The following is a 17,298-nucleotide window of genomic DNA, read 5'->3' as shown; positions in this document are numbered from 1 at the left end:
CACACACACACACAGTGAGAACAATCCTGATATGTGGTTGCTCTGAGAGGTGCTCAAAGCTAACACACCTGGGTGTGCTATTTCTTTGAACAGCATGTTCAACACACTTTCCATCAGAGAATACACAGAGAGAGAGAGAGAGAGAGAGAGAGAGAGAGAGAGAGAGAGAGATTGAGAGACAGGGAAATGTATTTATTTATTTATTTATTTATTTAGCATGTCCACACTCAGACCAGGAGAAGATTCTGCTGCACATGCACCGCTGCCAATGAGTATCACAAAGAGAGCAGACTGCACTGTTTCTAACAGAGAAATGGAGATTAGGCTTATGCTGGGAAATGGCTTTGTATCAGCCAGCAACACTCCACACAATGTGGAGAACAAAAGGCAGGCTGATGCCCCGCACACAGTGCCACACTCAGTTAACCCTTCAAACTCACAGCAGCATAATTTCATTTAATACTGTTTTTTTCTTACTTGTTGCTCATAAAAACAAACAGAAATTCAGTAAAAGAGCAGAATTTAAAACCTAAATTAATGGCACATTCATGTAATGACACAGAATAGTCATCACAATAACACACATTTATGCAGAATAATGGAAAGATCAGTGTCCCTAGTTTAACCTTGAGTTTGAAGAGCTGTAGCAAAAAACTTGTTATCGCAACACTGATAAATATCAACACACTGCTCAACCCTGTACCACATTCACATTTAGTAAACATTGTGTTTGTGCATGTGGATATACTGTTTGCTGGAAAGCTGGTTAAAAAAATAACACCAAAGTTTTTTTCTACAACTGGGGCTGCACCATGGCACGAAAAAAAAAAAAATCCTTGTGCTGTTAAAGGAATAATCTTTGACTGTCATACTGCTTGCATGGACCACTGAGTCTACTGATGAAGTAAGAACCTGTTTTTGTTTAAACTGAGGGACTGGCAAATTATGTTCTTGACAAGACCTAGGCTGGTCAGCTAGTTAACAGGCTAAGAGGTAGGCAACAGCCTAAACCACTCCATCACTAATATCACTGGCTTGAATAAAAGTACTTACGGTATGATTAACTGTAAAACGGCAGTATAAAAGTATAAAAGAAGGCACTTGAATGGATTACATGCTTCAAATGTTTGTGATTCAGTCAGAAGTCGCATCAAACCCAAGCTGAATCCCAAATCGCTGCCTTCTCCCTAAATAGTGTGCTAGCTGTGAACATTTAGAACTTCTAGCCTCTACAGCCAAATCAGTTATGGAGTATGGACATGGCCAAGTCCCAAATGACTATTTCCTAGCTATATGAAGCTAAAATTGCATAGGAATGATGTAGCAACTCCTTAGCAACCACCTGGGATAGCATAGCAATGGCCTAGCAACACCTTAGAAACTACCTGAGATAGCATATGGATGGCACAGCAACAATTTAGCAAGCACCAAACAACCACCAAGCAACACCCTAATAATTAGTTGGTATAACATAGCAACTTCATAGCAAAACCATAAAAACTCCCTAAAATTACTATATAAACTTAATTAAGTTAATCAAAAATCAGAAGTGTTCTGCAACTGCTATAATTTTTGAAGTGCTATTAGATGGTTTTGTCAACCTAATGTTTGTTAAAACAAGCGTCTCAGGGATTAAATACTAGAGTATAGGAAAATACAGAAGGGTATACAAAGGATTGCATTAGAATGAACCTTACAGAATCATAAGGACATCAAATGTTCATATTGGACATCATTACACCATTGCTTAATCCCAGTGGCAACAGAGCAGACAGTGTGGTGCCAGAGCCAGAGCTGTGCTCCCTAGAGAGGTGTACAGGTTGCACTACCACATGCTAAAAATAACACAATGATGGCTCTCATTTCACCTCTTTAAATAAAATTCCTATATATATATATATATATTATATATATATATATATAAAGGAAAAAGAGGTTTTATTTAAAGAGGTGAAATGAGAGCCATCACATGTTCTAGTAAGCATTTCTAATGTTTATTTGACCATAACAGGTCAACATGTGGCTTAAAACAATGCAGCTAGGCCAAGAGAAAAAAGTAATTTAGACTCTACCAATTCTACACTGAAAAAGGTCCATGATTCAAATATGTGTTTAAGTATCACATGAGCGGCATAAACTAAGAGAAAGTTACAAATGAATGATGGACCGTTACAGTGATGGGGTCTAGAGGCCCTGCTGTGCTGAGGGAGCATTTTGCTGCCATGGCGTGGGTCCACCTATTCCCTTAGAGGCAACAGTCACTGCAAATAAACTGACTGATCACCTTTGTCCAGTGAAGAAACATCTCTATCCTGATGCATCCTGAAAATGACGGCTACCCCTTCCACAGGACACGAGGGGTTTACTCCAGTACAGTTCCACAGAATATTTGCCAAAGTGCACTAAAGCTGTTTTATGTGCTCATGAAGGTACTATACTAGAACACTTTATCTTGGTTTTCCCTTTGATTTGTCAGCCATCTGTATATGGAATGAACAATGATGTATTACATGTTAGTATAATGGTTAAATGGTAATGTCAAAGAAAACAGATTTCTGAAAATACTTCAAAAACACAGAACTAGAGCAATTGATGCTTTATCACTATACTTTTGGTTTCTAAAAACAGTTGAAAACACTCAGTTCATGGTTATGAAAACTGTTAAATGGCTGAATTCCTACATATTGTAAGATGATTGCATTCTGTAGTGTCCATCTATGGTAATTCAGGAAAATTATGCGTCCAAGAGTAATTCAGCAGGTACAACTCTTTAGCTGGGCCATCTAGCACAGGTAATAGGTTGCATAAAGCAACATACAGCTCCAATTAGAATTCCTAAAGCTATTTTCTGCACAACAGAGGAGAAATAGTGAACATTAAATGAAAGCAGAAGTTGAAGTGCCAGCTGAGTGTCAGCAAAAAGTCAAAGCTATCACTTCAGAAAGGTCAGAGCAACACAGGGAATGCAGTTCAGCCTTCATTAGAGGTGAACCCTACACCTCCATAATGCACAAATCTCAGATTTGTATATTTTAAACTACTTGCAGTCCAGTGCCTTTTGTGCACAGGTACAAATAACAATATATTCTATTAATAAATTCATTTAGCAAGAGTATACATTGCTGATTTAATTGCTTTATTCTGCAGGAATCTGTTGCCAGCAAACTTGTGTTGGACTATGTTGCAAAGCCCACAAGCACTTGCTAAAAGCATATAACTGCACCAGACATTCAGTGACACCCATTACATTAGAGCTCTATACATCTATATTATCATCTATATTATTGCAGACATCTACTCTGATTACATGTAATTTTGCTGTAAAACAAGAGGTAGAGCAACTGTGCATCTCTATGAATAATTCATTGCATCTCATGGAGAAGTAAAACTACTCAAACACCACAATCATTCCTGTACATACAGATAACAGCATTGAACATGTGGAGTGAAAAAAAAACCTACAGAGAAACTACCAAGCGCATGAGAGGCTCTTCAGCCGGGGAATAACATCAAAGCCTCCACAGTCAGCCGTATCTCCAGACAGAGAGAAGCCACTCTCCTTTTATCTGTAAATCTTTGAAGGTGAGATTATGGCCGACCCTCCATCGTAAAAATCCACTTGCTCCCAGCACTTCATTTTTGCACACTCCTGCAGAATTTTGTGCCACACCAGGGCAATGACCTTCCTTGTAATGTAATGTAAGGTATGTTATATGTTGTTTCTAACATATAAATGCCATATATGAAGCATATATATGTGTGCAAGCTACATATCACACTGCTGTAGAGTAGAGAGTAGAGTCTTGACCCCCAGTGTCATGAGGGTCCTCTGTAGATATCCCCTGGTCATAAGAAGCTGATTTAGATTGGTAATAAAGCAGAAATTGGGCTTCTTCCCATGCTGAACATCTGATTATATGGTGTGATACACTGGCTGGATGCACTGCAAGTCTTTATGACTGAGATTTTGCACTTCAATGATTATATTGATCAAGCATTCCTTTTAGGCAATATACTACTATGCAAAAGTGAGAGACTTTAATTTCTAGTCAAAACCACCATTATGAGCCACACATTTTTCAGATATTTCTGAGAGGTTAAGATATGAGATTGATAAAAATATTGAAAGATGAGAAAGAAAAGGAAAAAAATCCACTGGTGTTTCTGCCCATCCTTCCACTGTTAGAAGAAAAGTCAACACTATGAGTCTGAAAGGATGTGTAGGTATCAAGAAGCCCTCACTGAAAAAGGAAATAGACAAAAAAGAAGAGAATTTGCAGATCAAACAAAGAAATTACTAGTGTTCTCAGAACAATGGACTGTCTTCCCCAGAGTCCAGACCTCAACATCACTGAATGTCTTTTTGGGATTGCTTAGATCTATAAGGAGGTGTGGAAAAAGATCCCTGCAGGAAGTAGCCAAAAGAATGGAGACTGTAATAAAGGTAAAAAGTGAACACACTAAATACTGAAAAATGTAACCAATGAAATATGACTGAATATGCGCTTGATGTCTCTGTGGTAATCCAGAAAACACAAGCATTGTCTCAGAATTTTGCACAGTATATTGGACATAAAAGAATTTTTATATTCAAACAATTCTGTCCCAACTAAAACATTGGTTTACCTACATCTGCTATCAAAATAATACTAATTAACATTGCATGTTTGATTTAACTATAAATCAAAACTATAAATCAGTCTACAACATAATACACAACATAAAATCAGTGTCTGACCCTAAGATGATCAAGAAGAACTCAAGGGCTAAAGAAATTAAGGACACAAATAGGAAAACACAACATGATCACTAGCAGATAATGAGCTAAGTCAAATAAAAAAAATAAACAAGCATTTAAAGAAAGAGGTCACAGTATATGTGTCATTGTTTGTGTGTGTTTACCTTGTGTGTGCTTTCTCACTCCCTCAGGCTTGTTTACTAGACTGTCAAATCTTAACAGAGTGAAAAGGAAACTGTCACAACAGCCCGTCTACTCTCAAACACCGTTTGGTCAACTACTAAGATCAAAGGTCACTAAAGCCACGGCACGCCACTTGAGGAGGCAGTGTGCATGTTGATGGCACTATGATTCAGTCTGACAGCCTCTGCCAGCCCAGTGAGAGGGTATTAGGCACAGGAGACATGACGCTTAAACAAACAGCAATGGTGAGCAGCATGGCTCGATTTTGGTGCCACTGATATAACATGACATGACCCTTTCTCTCTCTTTATGAATGCCAAAAAAAGTAAGAGGTTGGGAAAAAAATCCATAATTTATCCTTACCCTAAGTCTAGGCAATCAGCAAAGACATGTTAAGTGTTTGAAGTTTACTTCTTCAGTTTTGCACTGGAGCTTCAAGGCAACAAGTAATGAAAGCTTACATCCGACTAATTAGCACTGTGCAAACTGCATGCAAACTCCTACATTGCCACACACTGACCTCAAACTGCACTGAGTTGTTTAGAAATCTCAAATGGACTCGCTCATGTGGTTTCTGACATGCTGTCATCTATGCATACTGTCTATTACAGTACTGTCAAATAAATGCAAGAGCAGAAAATGCACCAACTTCTAAGACACTATCTCTAAAAACTGAAAGCAATCATGTAAAAAAGAAAAGACATTGTAATAAAGGCAACATGTGGACACAGTAAATACTAAAGAAATGTAATGTTAAATTTAGCAGTGGGGGCTTCTGTATAATGTTGTGTTAATTATGTTGTCTGATATCTTTTCCTAAAAAAGTACTTAACTTTTCAAATTAAATGAAGGATGGTCTCTGACTTTTGCACAGTAGTACACAAGTAGCTTGCATAGTTAAAAACCACCACTGGATTCTGGAGCAGCGGAAACATATTCTGTGAAATGACAAATCACGCTTCTCTATCTAGCAATCTGTTAGATGAGTCTGGGTTTAGCAAATGCCAAGAGAACATTACCTGCCTAACTGCATTGTGCCAACTGTAAAGTTTGGTGGAGGAGGGATAATGCTATGGGTTGTTTTTCAGGGTTGGCCTAGGCCCCTTAGTTCAAGCGTAGAGAAAACGTAATGCTTCAGCATAGCAAGGCATTTTGGGCAATTGTATGCTTCCAACTTTGTGGGAACAGTTTGGGAAAACCCTTTTATGTTCCAGCATGACTGAGCCCCAGTGCACAGAGCAAGGTTTATAAAAGCATGTGGCTACATGAGTTTGGTTTGGAAGAGCTTGACTGGCTTGTACAAAGCTATGACCTCAACCCCATTAAACACCTTTGAGACAAATTAGTACAAAGATTGCAAGCCAGGCTCTCTCATCTAACATCAGTGATTGACCTCACAAATACTCTTCTGGATGAATGAGCAAAAATTCCCACAGGCACAAAATCTTGTAGGAAGCTTCCCAGAAGAGTGGAGACTGTCAGAGCTGCAAAGTCAGGACAAACTCCATATTAATGCCTATGGATTTAGAATGGGATGTCATAAAATCTCCAATACTTTCGTCCATATAGCGTATATTGTAGTTGGGAAATTGTGTAAATTACCTTTTTTTTGCCGAATTACTGCTTTAAGTAAGAGCGAGAAGAGTGAGAGCATGTTTTTAAAAAAAGCAACGCTGCATGTCCAAAATTACATGCTGTTGTTCCCCCTTGCTCTCCACCTTTCTCCAATTCTCTCTCATTTCTGCCTCTCACTTGCAACTGTGCAACCATGGCAACTTGCTTTTGGAGACCTTGGACAAGGTGTACGTGTGCCTGCTGAAAGTCAAGGCCAAAGTGAGGGCATAGGCATTACCAGACAATAAAGCTTCTCCCATTCCCCACCCCGCCTGAGTGGTCTGGAAACATCTCTGTGTGAATATGTATACTGGCCTACAGGCAATCTGTTGAACAATGTTTAAAGCTGTGCTTATTTTTCGGTTGCATTCCATTTGCATAATGGTGCATGCTTTACTTCAAAGGATTACTGAATGAGTAAATGTACAAAGCAATATCCATTTCAGGAAGTGACAAATGAGAGTGGACCACAGGACATGCCCTACACCGTCAGTCAAACCAAGTGTTTTTTTTTTTCTTTTCTAAAAGCAACACAGACATACCAATTAATAGTGAGAGTTACAAAACATCAATATTCATATATTTTTCGATATGGGGCTGCAAATCTAAATTACATTATAGAAGATATTAGTGATACAACAAATACCAACATTTATTGGAATGTTTTGCACACAAAAGCCAAAATGAAAAATGTAACCACTGCTTCATCTGTTGTACACATTCTCACTCACACCTTACAGCACAGCCACAGTAGTCTCAAGGTGAGTTTTCCGACTAGCAAAACCCTCTGATGATGTACAGCACCCTCCACAATTATTGGCACCTCTTCTTAAGATGTGTTAAAAGCCTTAAAATAAATTACATTTTTTTTTCAGAAGCATAATCTCACTCTGAAATTTGTAGAAAAACGTAACTGTTAACTCAAGTGAATTAAAAAAAAAATCCCTGACTAAAAAAATCATCTGTTGCACAATTATTGGCACCCCTAATATTTCCTAGAAAATAAATGTAATTGAAGCACTTCTGTCAATTCTACTGTAGTTTATAAAGTTGATCAGAGTATCTAGGAACCTTTAATTAGTAATTCATCATTTCCTGTTTCTCTGGGGTATAAATATGATGTGACACAGAGGCCTATTTCTCTTATCCAATCTTTAATATGAGGAAAAACAAGAGAACACACCATTCAAGTAAAGCAGCTGTGTGTCGACCTTCATAAGTCAGGCAATGGCTACAAGAAAATAGCCACTCGCCTACACCTGCCCATATCTACAGTCAGAGGAATAATCAAGAAGTTTAAAACAACTGGAACAGTGGCAAACAAGCCTGGACGAGGACGCTTTATCTTGCCACCACGCACAGTGAGGAGGATGGTAAGAGAAGTAAAAAGTTCTCCAAAGCTCACTGTTAGTGAATTGCTTCAAAGAGTAGCATCTTGGGGTCACAAAGTCTCCATAACAACCATCAGGCGCTATCTACATGCCAACAAGCTGTTTGGGAGGCAAGCATGGAAAAAGCCTTTTCTCACTTAAAGCATAAACATAAACGTCTGGAATCCGCTAAGCGGTAGTGGGACTTCAGCTGGGACCGTGTGCTTTGGTCAGATGAGACCAAGATAGAGCTTTTTGGCAACAAACACTCTAAGTGGGTCTGGCATAACACAAGATGAGTATGTGGAAAAGCACATCATGCCCACTGTGAAGTTTTGGGGACCATTGGTGATGCTGTGGGCCTGTTTCTCTTCCAAAGGCCCTGGGAACCTTGTTAGGGTGCATGATATCATGAACTCTTTGAAATACCAGGACATTTAAAAATAAAATCTGGTGGCCTCTGCCTGAAAGCTGAAGATGGGTTGTCATTGGGTCTTTCAGCAAGATAATGAATCCTACACAAAAATGGTTCACCAGACACAAAATCAAGCTCCTCCCATGGCCATCTCAGTCCCCAGACACCTCAACCCAATTGAAAACCTGTGGGATGAGCTGCAGATGAGAGTGCATAGGAGAGAAGCCAGGACTCTGGACGATTTAGAGAGATTGTGCAAAGAGGAATGGACGAAGATCCCTCTCTCTGCATTCTGCCATCTTATGAAATGTTATAGGAGAAGACTAAGTGCTGTCTTATGGGCAAAAGTATTAGCATCAGGGGTACCAATAACTGTGGCACAGATGATTTCATGTAAAATAATTATTTATTAAATGTGGGATTTTTCCCCACTGAATAAATGCTCTTGAATTAAAGGTTGGATTTTTCTCTTTTTTGCATTGTTGTCTTATATTATTAAATATAACGTGTGTGTGTGTGTGTGTGTGTGTGTGTGTGTGTGTGTATGTATATATATATATATATATATATATATATATATATATATATATATATATATATATATATATATATATATATATATATAATTATTAGAAGCCTAAGAACACATCTTAACAAGGGGTGCCAATAATTGTGGAGGGCACTTTATCTGGGTGGTGGGGTGAAGCCACTCAGAAGTGAATTTTGGGCATCAGTTCTGAACTGTCTTCTTCTTCTTATTATTATTATTATTATTATTATTATTATTATTATATTTATGTATAGCTAATGAATGCAGAAGGTGTGCACCTCTTTTTTTATGGTTAAAATATTTCAAGACACCCCACCTTTATATCCCCCCCACCTCTAAGAATATTCATGGCCTGCATTCCTTAACTATCACTTCAATACAAACGACAAGTCTTTAGCCTTGCAGTGAAAAATGCTTCAAGTTTAGGACTTAAATAGTCTCTTAATTAAATCGTAATCTCAGTAACAAGCTCATCCAGTAGAAATTCATAAGTAACATAAAACTTGGTTGGTGTAGTGTAGTGGGTAACACCTCTGCCTTCTACGCTGTAGACTAGGGTTCAATCCCCCACTTGGGTAAGCACCCTACACTATACCAATAAGAGTCCTTGGGCAAGATTCCTAACACTGCCTTCGCCTACCAGTGTAAAATGATCAAATTGTAAGTCGCTCCGGATAAGAGCGTCAACCAAATGCCATAAGTGTAAAGCCACGGACTGCCGCCTCACTGTTTTCCTCACGGCGGTGGAGTAAAAGTCCATGTCGGCACGCCCAAGGGTTAAGAATGTCTGGGACCTCTAGGTTAAGAATCCCTGAATTACTCATCAGATGAGGTGGACAAAAGACAAAGGTTTGCTATCTAGATAGCATAGGTTAGCTTCTTTTCACACACTGAAAGGGTAAAGATTTTGGTGTCAATTTTGTGCTTAATAAAGACAGAACCACTGTTTTCTTTAGGATTTTGTTCAGAAGTTACACTGATATTATACTAATATGAGCTTGTTTGTTTTTATTAGCCTGTAGATCAGTGGCTGGGCTCACAGTCAGAATTGGTTGACACCAAATGGATTCCTAACGGTTGTGTGACGTGTTTCTGCGATGCATGCTGGGTACTGGTATCGTAGAGAGAGAACACTGAAGAATAAAAACATGAAAACCTTATAAAGTCATGAATTCTGTCAAACTGATAAGACTGACAGATATAATTCTGTGTAACACAACAAACAACTAAAGTGCCAAATTGTATTTTCACCATTTCTTTTTCTACTTCTGTCATGGAAACGGTACGTATCAGGAAGCAAAAAATACTCAACACATACTGTATTAAGACATTTATGTTTCATTACACTGCTGCAGTTAACTGATTCCAATTGTATAGAGACTGAATGGACATCACGTTTATTCACTATCTGCAGTCCAGCTAACAGATGACGGCATTCTCTATGTGTATCTAATGGCCACAGTGATTTACAGTGGGCTGTGATGAAGATGGTGAACCTCCTTATGCTGGTCAGAAAGGCACCTGTCATCAATAAGCTAATTATATGCATGGTCACACAGCAATTAGTGTCTAACACTTCTAAGTAACTAATTCTATTCACAGACACACAGCCTCATCCTTCAACACACAAATTCCTGTCTGTGTCTATATGAGCAATTGTCAGTCCTTTAACCATTCATTTGGTCACAAATGACGACACGCAATCTTTTATACTGGTTTATGACTAAAAAGCCCTGCTTGTAAAACTGCTCCACCTTTCTAGGGTAAGAACTGGATCGGGAGATTCAGAGTGAATCTGGTCGAAAGGATGGCTGATATTTTAGTAAATAATGATAATGACCTGAAAATTAAGCTAAAAATGAATGGGCATATAAATAATTGTGATTTGTCCATTGTCTGCAGCGTAAGTGTAAAGTGTAAAAACTGGCAGATTAGCTATCATACCTGATAACAGAAACAGCCCAATCTTAAACAAACATTACTCACCGCTACCTTCTGAAGGTGTTATAGCACCAATTAGAGTTACAACTTTTGTTGTTTTCATAAGACCCATGAAGTGTCTCAAAAAATCTTCTGCTTTCTTTTAGATTTTGTATGTTGTGATGTAAGCATGTGATCTTGAAAGCTAACAACTGGGGAAGCTAATAACTGGGGAGCTGCTGTCAGCTTAAATAATTGCAAAAAGCTCAAATAATTACAATTATATTCTCATTTAACAGTTGCAAAAGGCCAAGCCATAAATACACTTAAAAATGACTTAATAAAAAGGTGATGATGGGTCAAGCTCCAGAATACTGTAATTATTATGTGATATATTACAATTACAATATGTGCTGCACAGGAATGGAAAATGCACACAGGGCTGCCAAACTGTGTACATTTTGCTCTGCATCTTCACACACATGTATATCTGATCTTGAGAATTCAAATAGCTTTATTTTCATAAATTTAGCACGTGTTTGATTCTGATGCCTTCATGTAGCTGCTATTTCTGCTGCTGTTGTTAAAGAAAGTGTCCAAACATATTGTCATCAGCCACATTTCCAAAATCTGCCACCTAGTCTTTCATTAGATCCTCCCACAAATACATAAAAACTAGGAAGCCAACTCATATAAATAAAAATAATGTATTAACGCATGGGAACGAGATCCTAATGTGTGGCCTCGACTTAATAAGGCGTGGAAATGAGATAATTAAGTCCTGACTTCCACTTAGTAAGACGTGGGGATGAGACCATGCCTAACTAAGTCATGGCCATGCATCAAGATCTTGTTTCCACCCCTTGCTAAGTTGTTTGTCCTGACAAACACAATGTTTTTATTTATACACAGTGTCACCAGTGGGGCTCCATAAAAAAACGCAATGCTTTCTATTTTTATTTTTCTACATCATCTGAACTCAGCAGCTGCCCTTTAAATTATGTGAAAAAGATGAATGGGCCAAAATTAACTGGAAAAAAAATCTCTTTACATTAACTCAATAAAAATAAAGAAAGTTTTTGCCTTCTCCTGTAAAGTTACTGCTTTGATTTTTTATTTTTTATTTTTTTTGGACAATGACAATATGCATGAGAGACAGAAGTGCACTTTTTTTTTCACTTTTAAACATGACAAATGAGCAGAATTCCTCCAAATTGCACCTGAGACTAGTGTAAAAGGCTGAGTAAACAGACTCAGTGTTGTTCAGGATATTTATCACTCAGAAGCTGCACAATCTGATCTTATAATCATATTATTGAATTCAGTGTACAGTGGACACACCCATCATAGAACACTTGATGGACCAGAGGGAGGCTTTTAAAAAGGAAGTGAAACATTCAAAGCCTTTTAGCACCCTGCAGTAAAATAAGCTATGTGATGATTATGTCTGATGATACTGTGCTATAAAATACTGACACCAGAATTTTCTCATTTCTCTTATTAACCTGGTTGCACAGCCATGTCAAACACATATTATACTGATTATTAACCTACAAAAATCAAAGAGACACATGATTATTCAGTGCCTTTGCTTCATACTTAATTGTTCCTAAATGCAAAAGGATTAACAATTTCTTTAAACATCAGAGCAAATCCTCATTTCGAGAATATAAAATATAGCCGTCTGGTATCTTGCCTTTGTAATATCACTATTTGATGTATTACTTTAAAGTGTTTTCCTGGAGGGCAGCCATTTGCTGCATCCACAGCGGCCCAGCTGAGCTCAGTCCTCACCCATTTGGATGTTGCACACTGTAAGACGGTTAAGTTCAGGCACTGATCGATGACATTTCACCACATTACGCTGTGCTGCTTTACACGCCTCTGCAAACTCAATGGGCAGTGAGAACTCTACGTGCTGACAGGATTGCCAGAAGCTAGCGAGAATGCCACACCAGGTTTGTTGGGAGAGAGTAGCTTGGGGAGAGATTAAGGAACTGTGACACGGCGTCAGGAGCCATGCAGCACAGCCCAGGCTGAATCAATGCCTGCCTCCTGGACATGTGCACTCCAAACACATGCGGCTACACCCCGGAGATGAAGCAAAAGCAGTGTTGGGCTTACCTGAGGAAGAAGGAGGCTGCTGAGCTGCCTTGAGATGCAGGTGGGGATACTGAGTGGCCTTGGTTGGCATGCCTATACCCTGTTGGACAGACGGAAGGAACAGTGCTGGCCGGGGCAGACCTGGAAGCTTCTGATTGTAAATTCTCCTTGTTTAGAGCCTGATTCTGTAGGGAAGAAGCAGAAAATAGGAAATGTATAGACTCTTTTGCTGTTATGCATCATCTTTTGTTAGTTTTTGTATGTATTGAATTTGTATTTCATGAATCACATGGTCTACCATTTCATTTGTTTACAAGGCGTTGTGAAGTGATCTTGAGAAAAATATTATGCAAAACATTCGTATGTGATTCCTATCAGTGTTGGCAGACATTTGCTTAAATATATATCAGCATCGGACAGAGAATTCAATTTTACCAATGTTTACAACTGATATTTGATTATGTATTTATTGTTTGTATTGAAGAACATGTATAGGTGACGCTGGACTCTTGTGCTAAATTTTACTGTATTTGTAACCCTATAAATGTTACATTTCTCTATAATGTTAAATTAAGTCACAATTTCTACATCTTAGGAATGTGTTAGCCACTATAATGACCAATGTAACACCCGTGCTATATAAAAAAGCAAACTCTGGCCACCAATGATTGTCTTGACCACATCTGAGGTAAACTGAAATGTCTAACCTTTGGCTGAACCACTGCTTTAAGACAAAGGTGCACAACTCCAGTCCTGGAGGGCCAGTGTCCATCACAATTTGGTAGTTTTCCTATCCAAACACAATCACTGAAGCTAGCGATTATTTTTATATGTTGATTCAGTTGTGCATGAACAGGAAAATCACCAAACTGTGTTTTGTTTGGCTCTCCAGACCGGAGTTGTGCAATCTTGCTTTAAAACGTTTTCAGCATAACACTGAGTGGAAAGTTCAGACAGTGCTACAAAAGAGTTTCAATAAAAGCTAGACTGAAATCAAGTGCAGCACAGCCGAGAGCAAGGAGCAGATGCCCGAAAGCAGAGAGCAGAAGATGGCAATGCAGGATGATCAGGTCCAGCTGTTGGAGAAAAAGGCTCGTTCCCACTATAGATCCTTGGGGGATACCTGCTAACTGGCAGGAACAGAAAAGGCAATGATCTGTGCAGACTCGCTGGGCCCATCTCACCATCTGTAGCAAGGTTGTATTATCTTCCCTCACAACCAGTATGTGAGAGGGCATACAGTATTGTATGTAACTGCATGTACCTTTGTCTTTTGCCAGTAAGATGCTAATAAACCCCTGTATTGGACTGCCTAAGGTTAATCTGATTACTGAAAATTAGAATGTAACAAAACAAAAAACTCCAGTTCTATATGCTGCTGTATTAGTGAGCAAGATAAGAAGAGAAGAGTGTATCACAAAGGTTATCACTGCCTAATCCTGAGGTTTTCAATTATACATGTATCTATGCTAATGGGTCCATATATGAGTCAGCAGTCATGATGACTGTCTGAATGAGTTCATGTCTCTGGGTTTATTACTCTACACCCTCTTGGCTAACAGGATTATACACACAAATTCCTTAAATCACAGTAACAGCACCCATTACAAAACATAGCTGAGTGCAAAATATGAACACGTGGTGAGATTTTCAGGATATTATCAACTGGCTGTTCCAGCATTATGCTTTAGAATAACTGAACTGCTGTAAAAAAAAAACAAAAAACAAAAAAAAAAACATTATACCAACAGTCACAAAGCAAAGAAGAATGCCAAATATTTATACTTTATATATTTGAAAATTTACTAACAAAATCAACTTCCAGTCCAGCACAGACCACACTCATCTTAAATAGACTTATAAATGTTGAATTTGACTATTTAACTAGATTATTCAATTCAATAGTTTGCCATATTGTTTGCTCAAAATGTAGCATTTTTAGAAACAATGTACCAAAATATGTACCTCCCACTGTGTTACCTCTTCAGTGACAATAACAAAAGCATGGTGTAGTTAAGACTTATTTCCCACTTGTAGCTCGTTGAAACAAGTGGAAAATTTCTGTTCAAAGTGCTTATTCTAAGTGGGGATGCTTGAGATGAATATGGCAGAAATATAACATCATGATACATGATATGTATCATAATCATAGGTGGCAACTATGGGGGATGGGGGTGTCATTGGGTCGCTGACCCGCCCAAAACTAAAGAAGGGGTTTGGGGGGTTAGTGACTCTTTCTCAATCCTAGTGCAAAGCTTGAGGAAACCCACATACAGAATAGTCTGCTGTAGTGAAACTGCACTAACAGTAGGGATTTTAAACATGTAAACACAGTGCAGTTTTCCACATGCTTATGCCTAATGAGTTCTTTCCCAGCCATGAAGGGTTGCCAGATTTGCATTTTTCCAAACAAAACCTGCTAGTTTGCAAGTGCACTGTGGTTGGAAATTAGGAGGTTGTGGGATTCATTTTTGCTTGGTCTACATACTAAACATACTGAGGCTGCAAAAGGCTTGAAAATGAAAATGAAACATCTTGCAAATGTATTTAGTGATGAATAGCTGGCAACCTCAGCACACACAGGCATGTTTGTGTGTGGCATGTTTGATGGGGTGTTGATATTGCTCAAGCATTTAACCAGATTAATAAAAACCTTTTTTTTCAACCCTAATTGTGACATAATTTAACTTATTAGTAAATATCATCATGCTTAAATCTAAGCTTTCATTCAAGTCTACATTTGTGTTCATAATAGACCTGGGTGATAGGGCGATGTAATTGGATATCATTGATGATGGACAAGTAACCCAATGGTGATGTGTAAAAGGCAATAATCAATTTTGGAAAAAAGAACAGAGAGAGAATTAGAGAGGACTAATTTACCACTAAACAGCTTGAAAAACACATTGGAAAACTGAGGTTCACATTAAGGAAGTGTGCGCTCATGGCCAGATTTCTGCAGTTTCCCCATAATCACTTTTAATTACTTTATGTGAATCAAAAATTAAGTGCTTTAGAACTGCTGCTCTTTTCAAAATGACTCACTGCAGGAAAAATGAGCTAAAATGACTGAAAGTTAGCTCAGAGCAGCTAAGTTAACTCTAACCTGAAGAAAAAGTTTCTCTGAAACTTTCACATTTATGGATGTTGTGCAGTATTGTCTGTACAGATTAAGTGTCCAGGTGGTTAGCTGAATTACAAAAACACGGGTGAAATAACAGAAAACATCTTGTTTTAATGTGGAAAGAGCATGTACATGGCTTTGGAAATCACTTACAGTGAGCGCTATCAGAAACACTGCGTGTGTAATTATTACATTTCTTGGGGGGAGGGATATTATCGATAATTGTTATTTTTAACTACAAAATATCATGATAATAATTTTTTATATCACCCAGGCCTAGTTGATAAGCAGGACTTGGGACATTTTATGACTAATTGAATTTGCTAAAGAACTTTTGTTGTGCAAACATACTATTTATTTTTGTCATCTTTTTCTTTTTACATCAAAACAAACTTGGAAGATCAGATTCAAACACATTGATACAGAATGTCAATTGAATTGATTATGTAATAAATTATGCAATTGTGTAATTTTACTCTCAGCCTCTAACCATTAATTATTTGTCAGCCTCTGAAGGTGCAGTGACATCTTGGAAGATATATTCAGAAGCTGAACTTCAGCCTTCAGGATACTTGTGCATGGCAGTTGGCAGGTAAGTGTGTCAGAGTTTTCTTTCACTTTCAACTAACATGCTGGCAGAAGAAAATGTACTAATTTCTCATTCTGTGATTACATCTAAAGCTCAATAAAACCTGTCAGCAGCCTTTGCTTTTAAAGAGATGACCTCTCTAATTATGACATTTTGCTCTGCAGACGATTATGATTCAAGGCTCTGCTACTTATAGCCTCTGAACTGTCAGTGCACACCCTCCCTGCGCTAAAATTATGCATGTTAGAGTCAGAATGGTGTGCCCTAGATATAGTGAGCATGCAACAAGACATGGAACACACACAAAACAAAGCATGGTCGCTGCATTTCTGTGGCAGGGAAACGGTACAAAATGTGCAGGAACAAGTGGGCCGTGGGAATCAGAAAATTGGACGAGCTGTGATCTGCTGACAGTCTGACAGAGAGATAATGAGCACAGAAGAAACTCGCTCACATACCCGGTGGTAGAAATAGGGCCGCTGGCTCAAGAGAGCAGCATCTCTAACACCCAGCACAGCTGTACGCGCTAATCCACGTCCCATCACACTCACAGTAATTACATCCTGATGTCAGAGTCCACCATTAGGGCTCAGCAGGGACACTGGGATGGACGTTTTCAGTTCAGAATGGAAGGCTTGCTTTTTTTCCTCCTAATTAAGTTGAACTTGTGTTAAAATGCTTCTGAAAGCATG

The 17,298-nt window shown here is 38.4% G+C and overlaps 1 protein-coding gene across 3 annotated transcripts in view; it reads right to left on the bottom strand.

Annotated features, from left to right (window-relative positions):
• kif26aa (kinesin family member 26Aa) overlaps positions 1-17,298 on the bottom strand; it is a 119,020-nt gene that overhangs the window by 53,230 nt on the left and 48,492 nt on the right. For all 3 annotated transcript variants that reach the window (XM_037537957.1, XM_037537958.1, XM_037537959.1), the window contains exon 4: positions 12,915-13,078. In XM_037537957.1, coding sequence (XP_037393854.1) covers positions 12,915-13,078 — 164 coding nt within the window. The remainder of the gene's footprint in view (positions 1-12,914; positions 13,079-17,298) is intronic.

This window comes from Pygocentrus nattereri, chromosome 4, assembly GCF_015220715.1.
Source record: "Pygocentrus nattereri isolate fPygNat1 chromosome 4, fPygNat1.pri, whole genome shotgun sequence".
Classification (NCBI taxonomy): Eukaryota; Metazoa; Chordata; class Actinopteri; order Characiformes; family Serrasalmidae; genus Pygocentrus; species Pygocentrus nattereri.
This window is presented reverse-complemented; position numbering and strand designations above follow the sequence as displayed.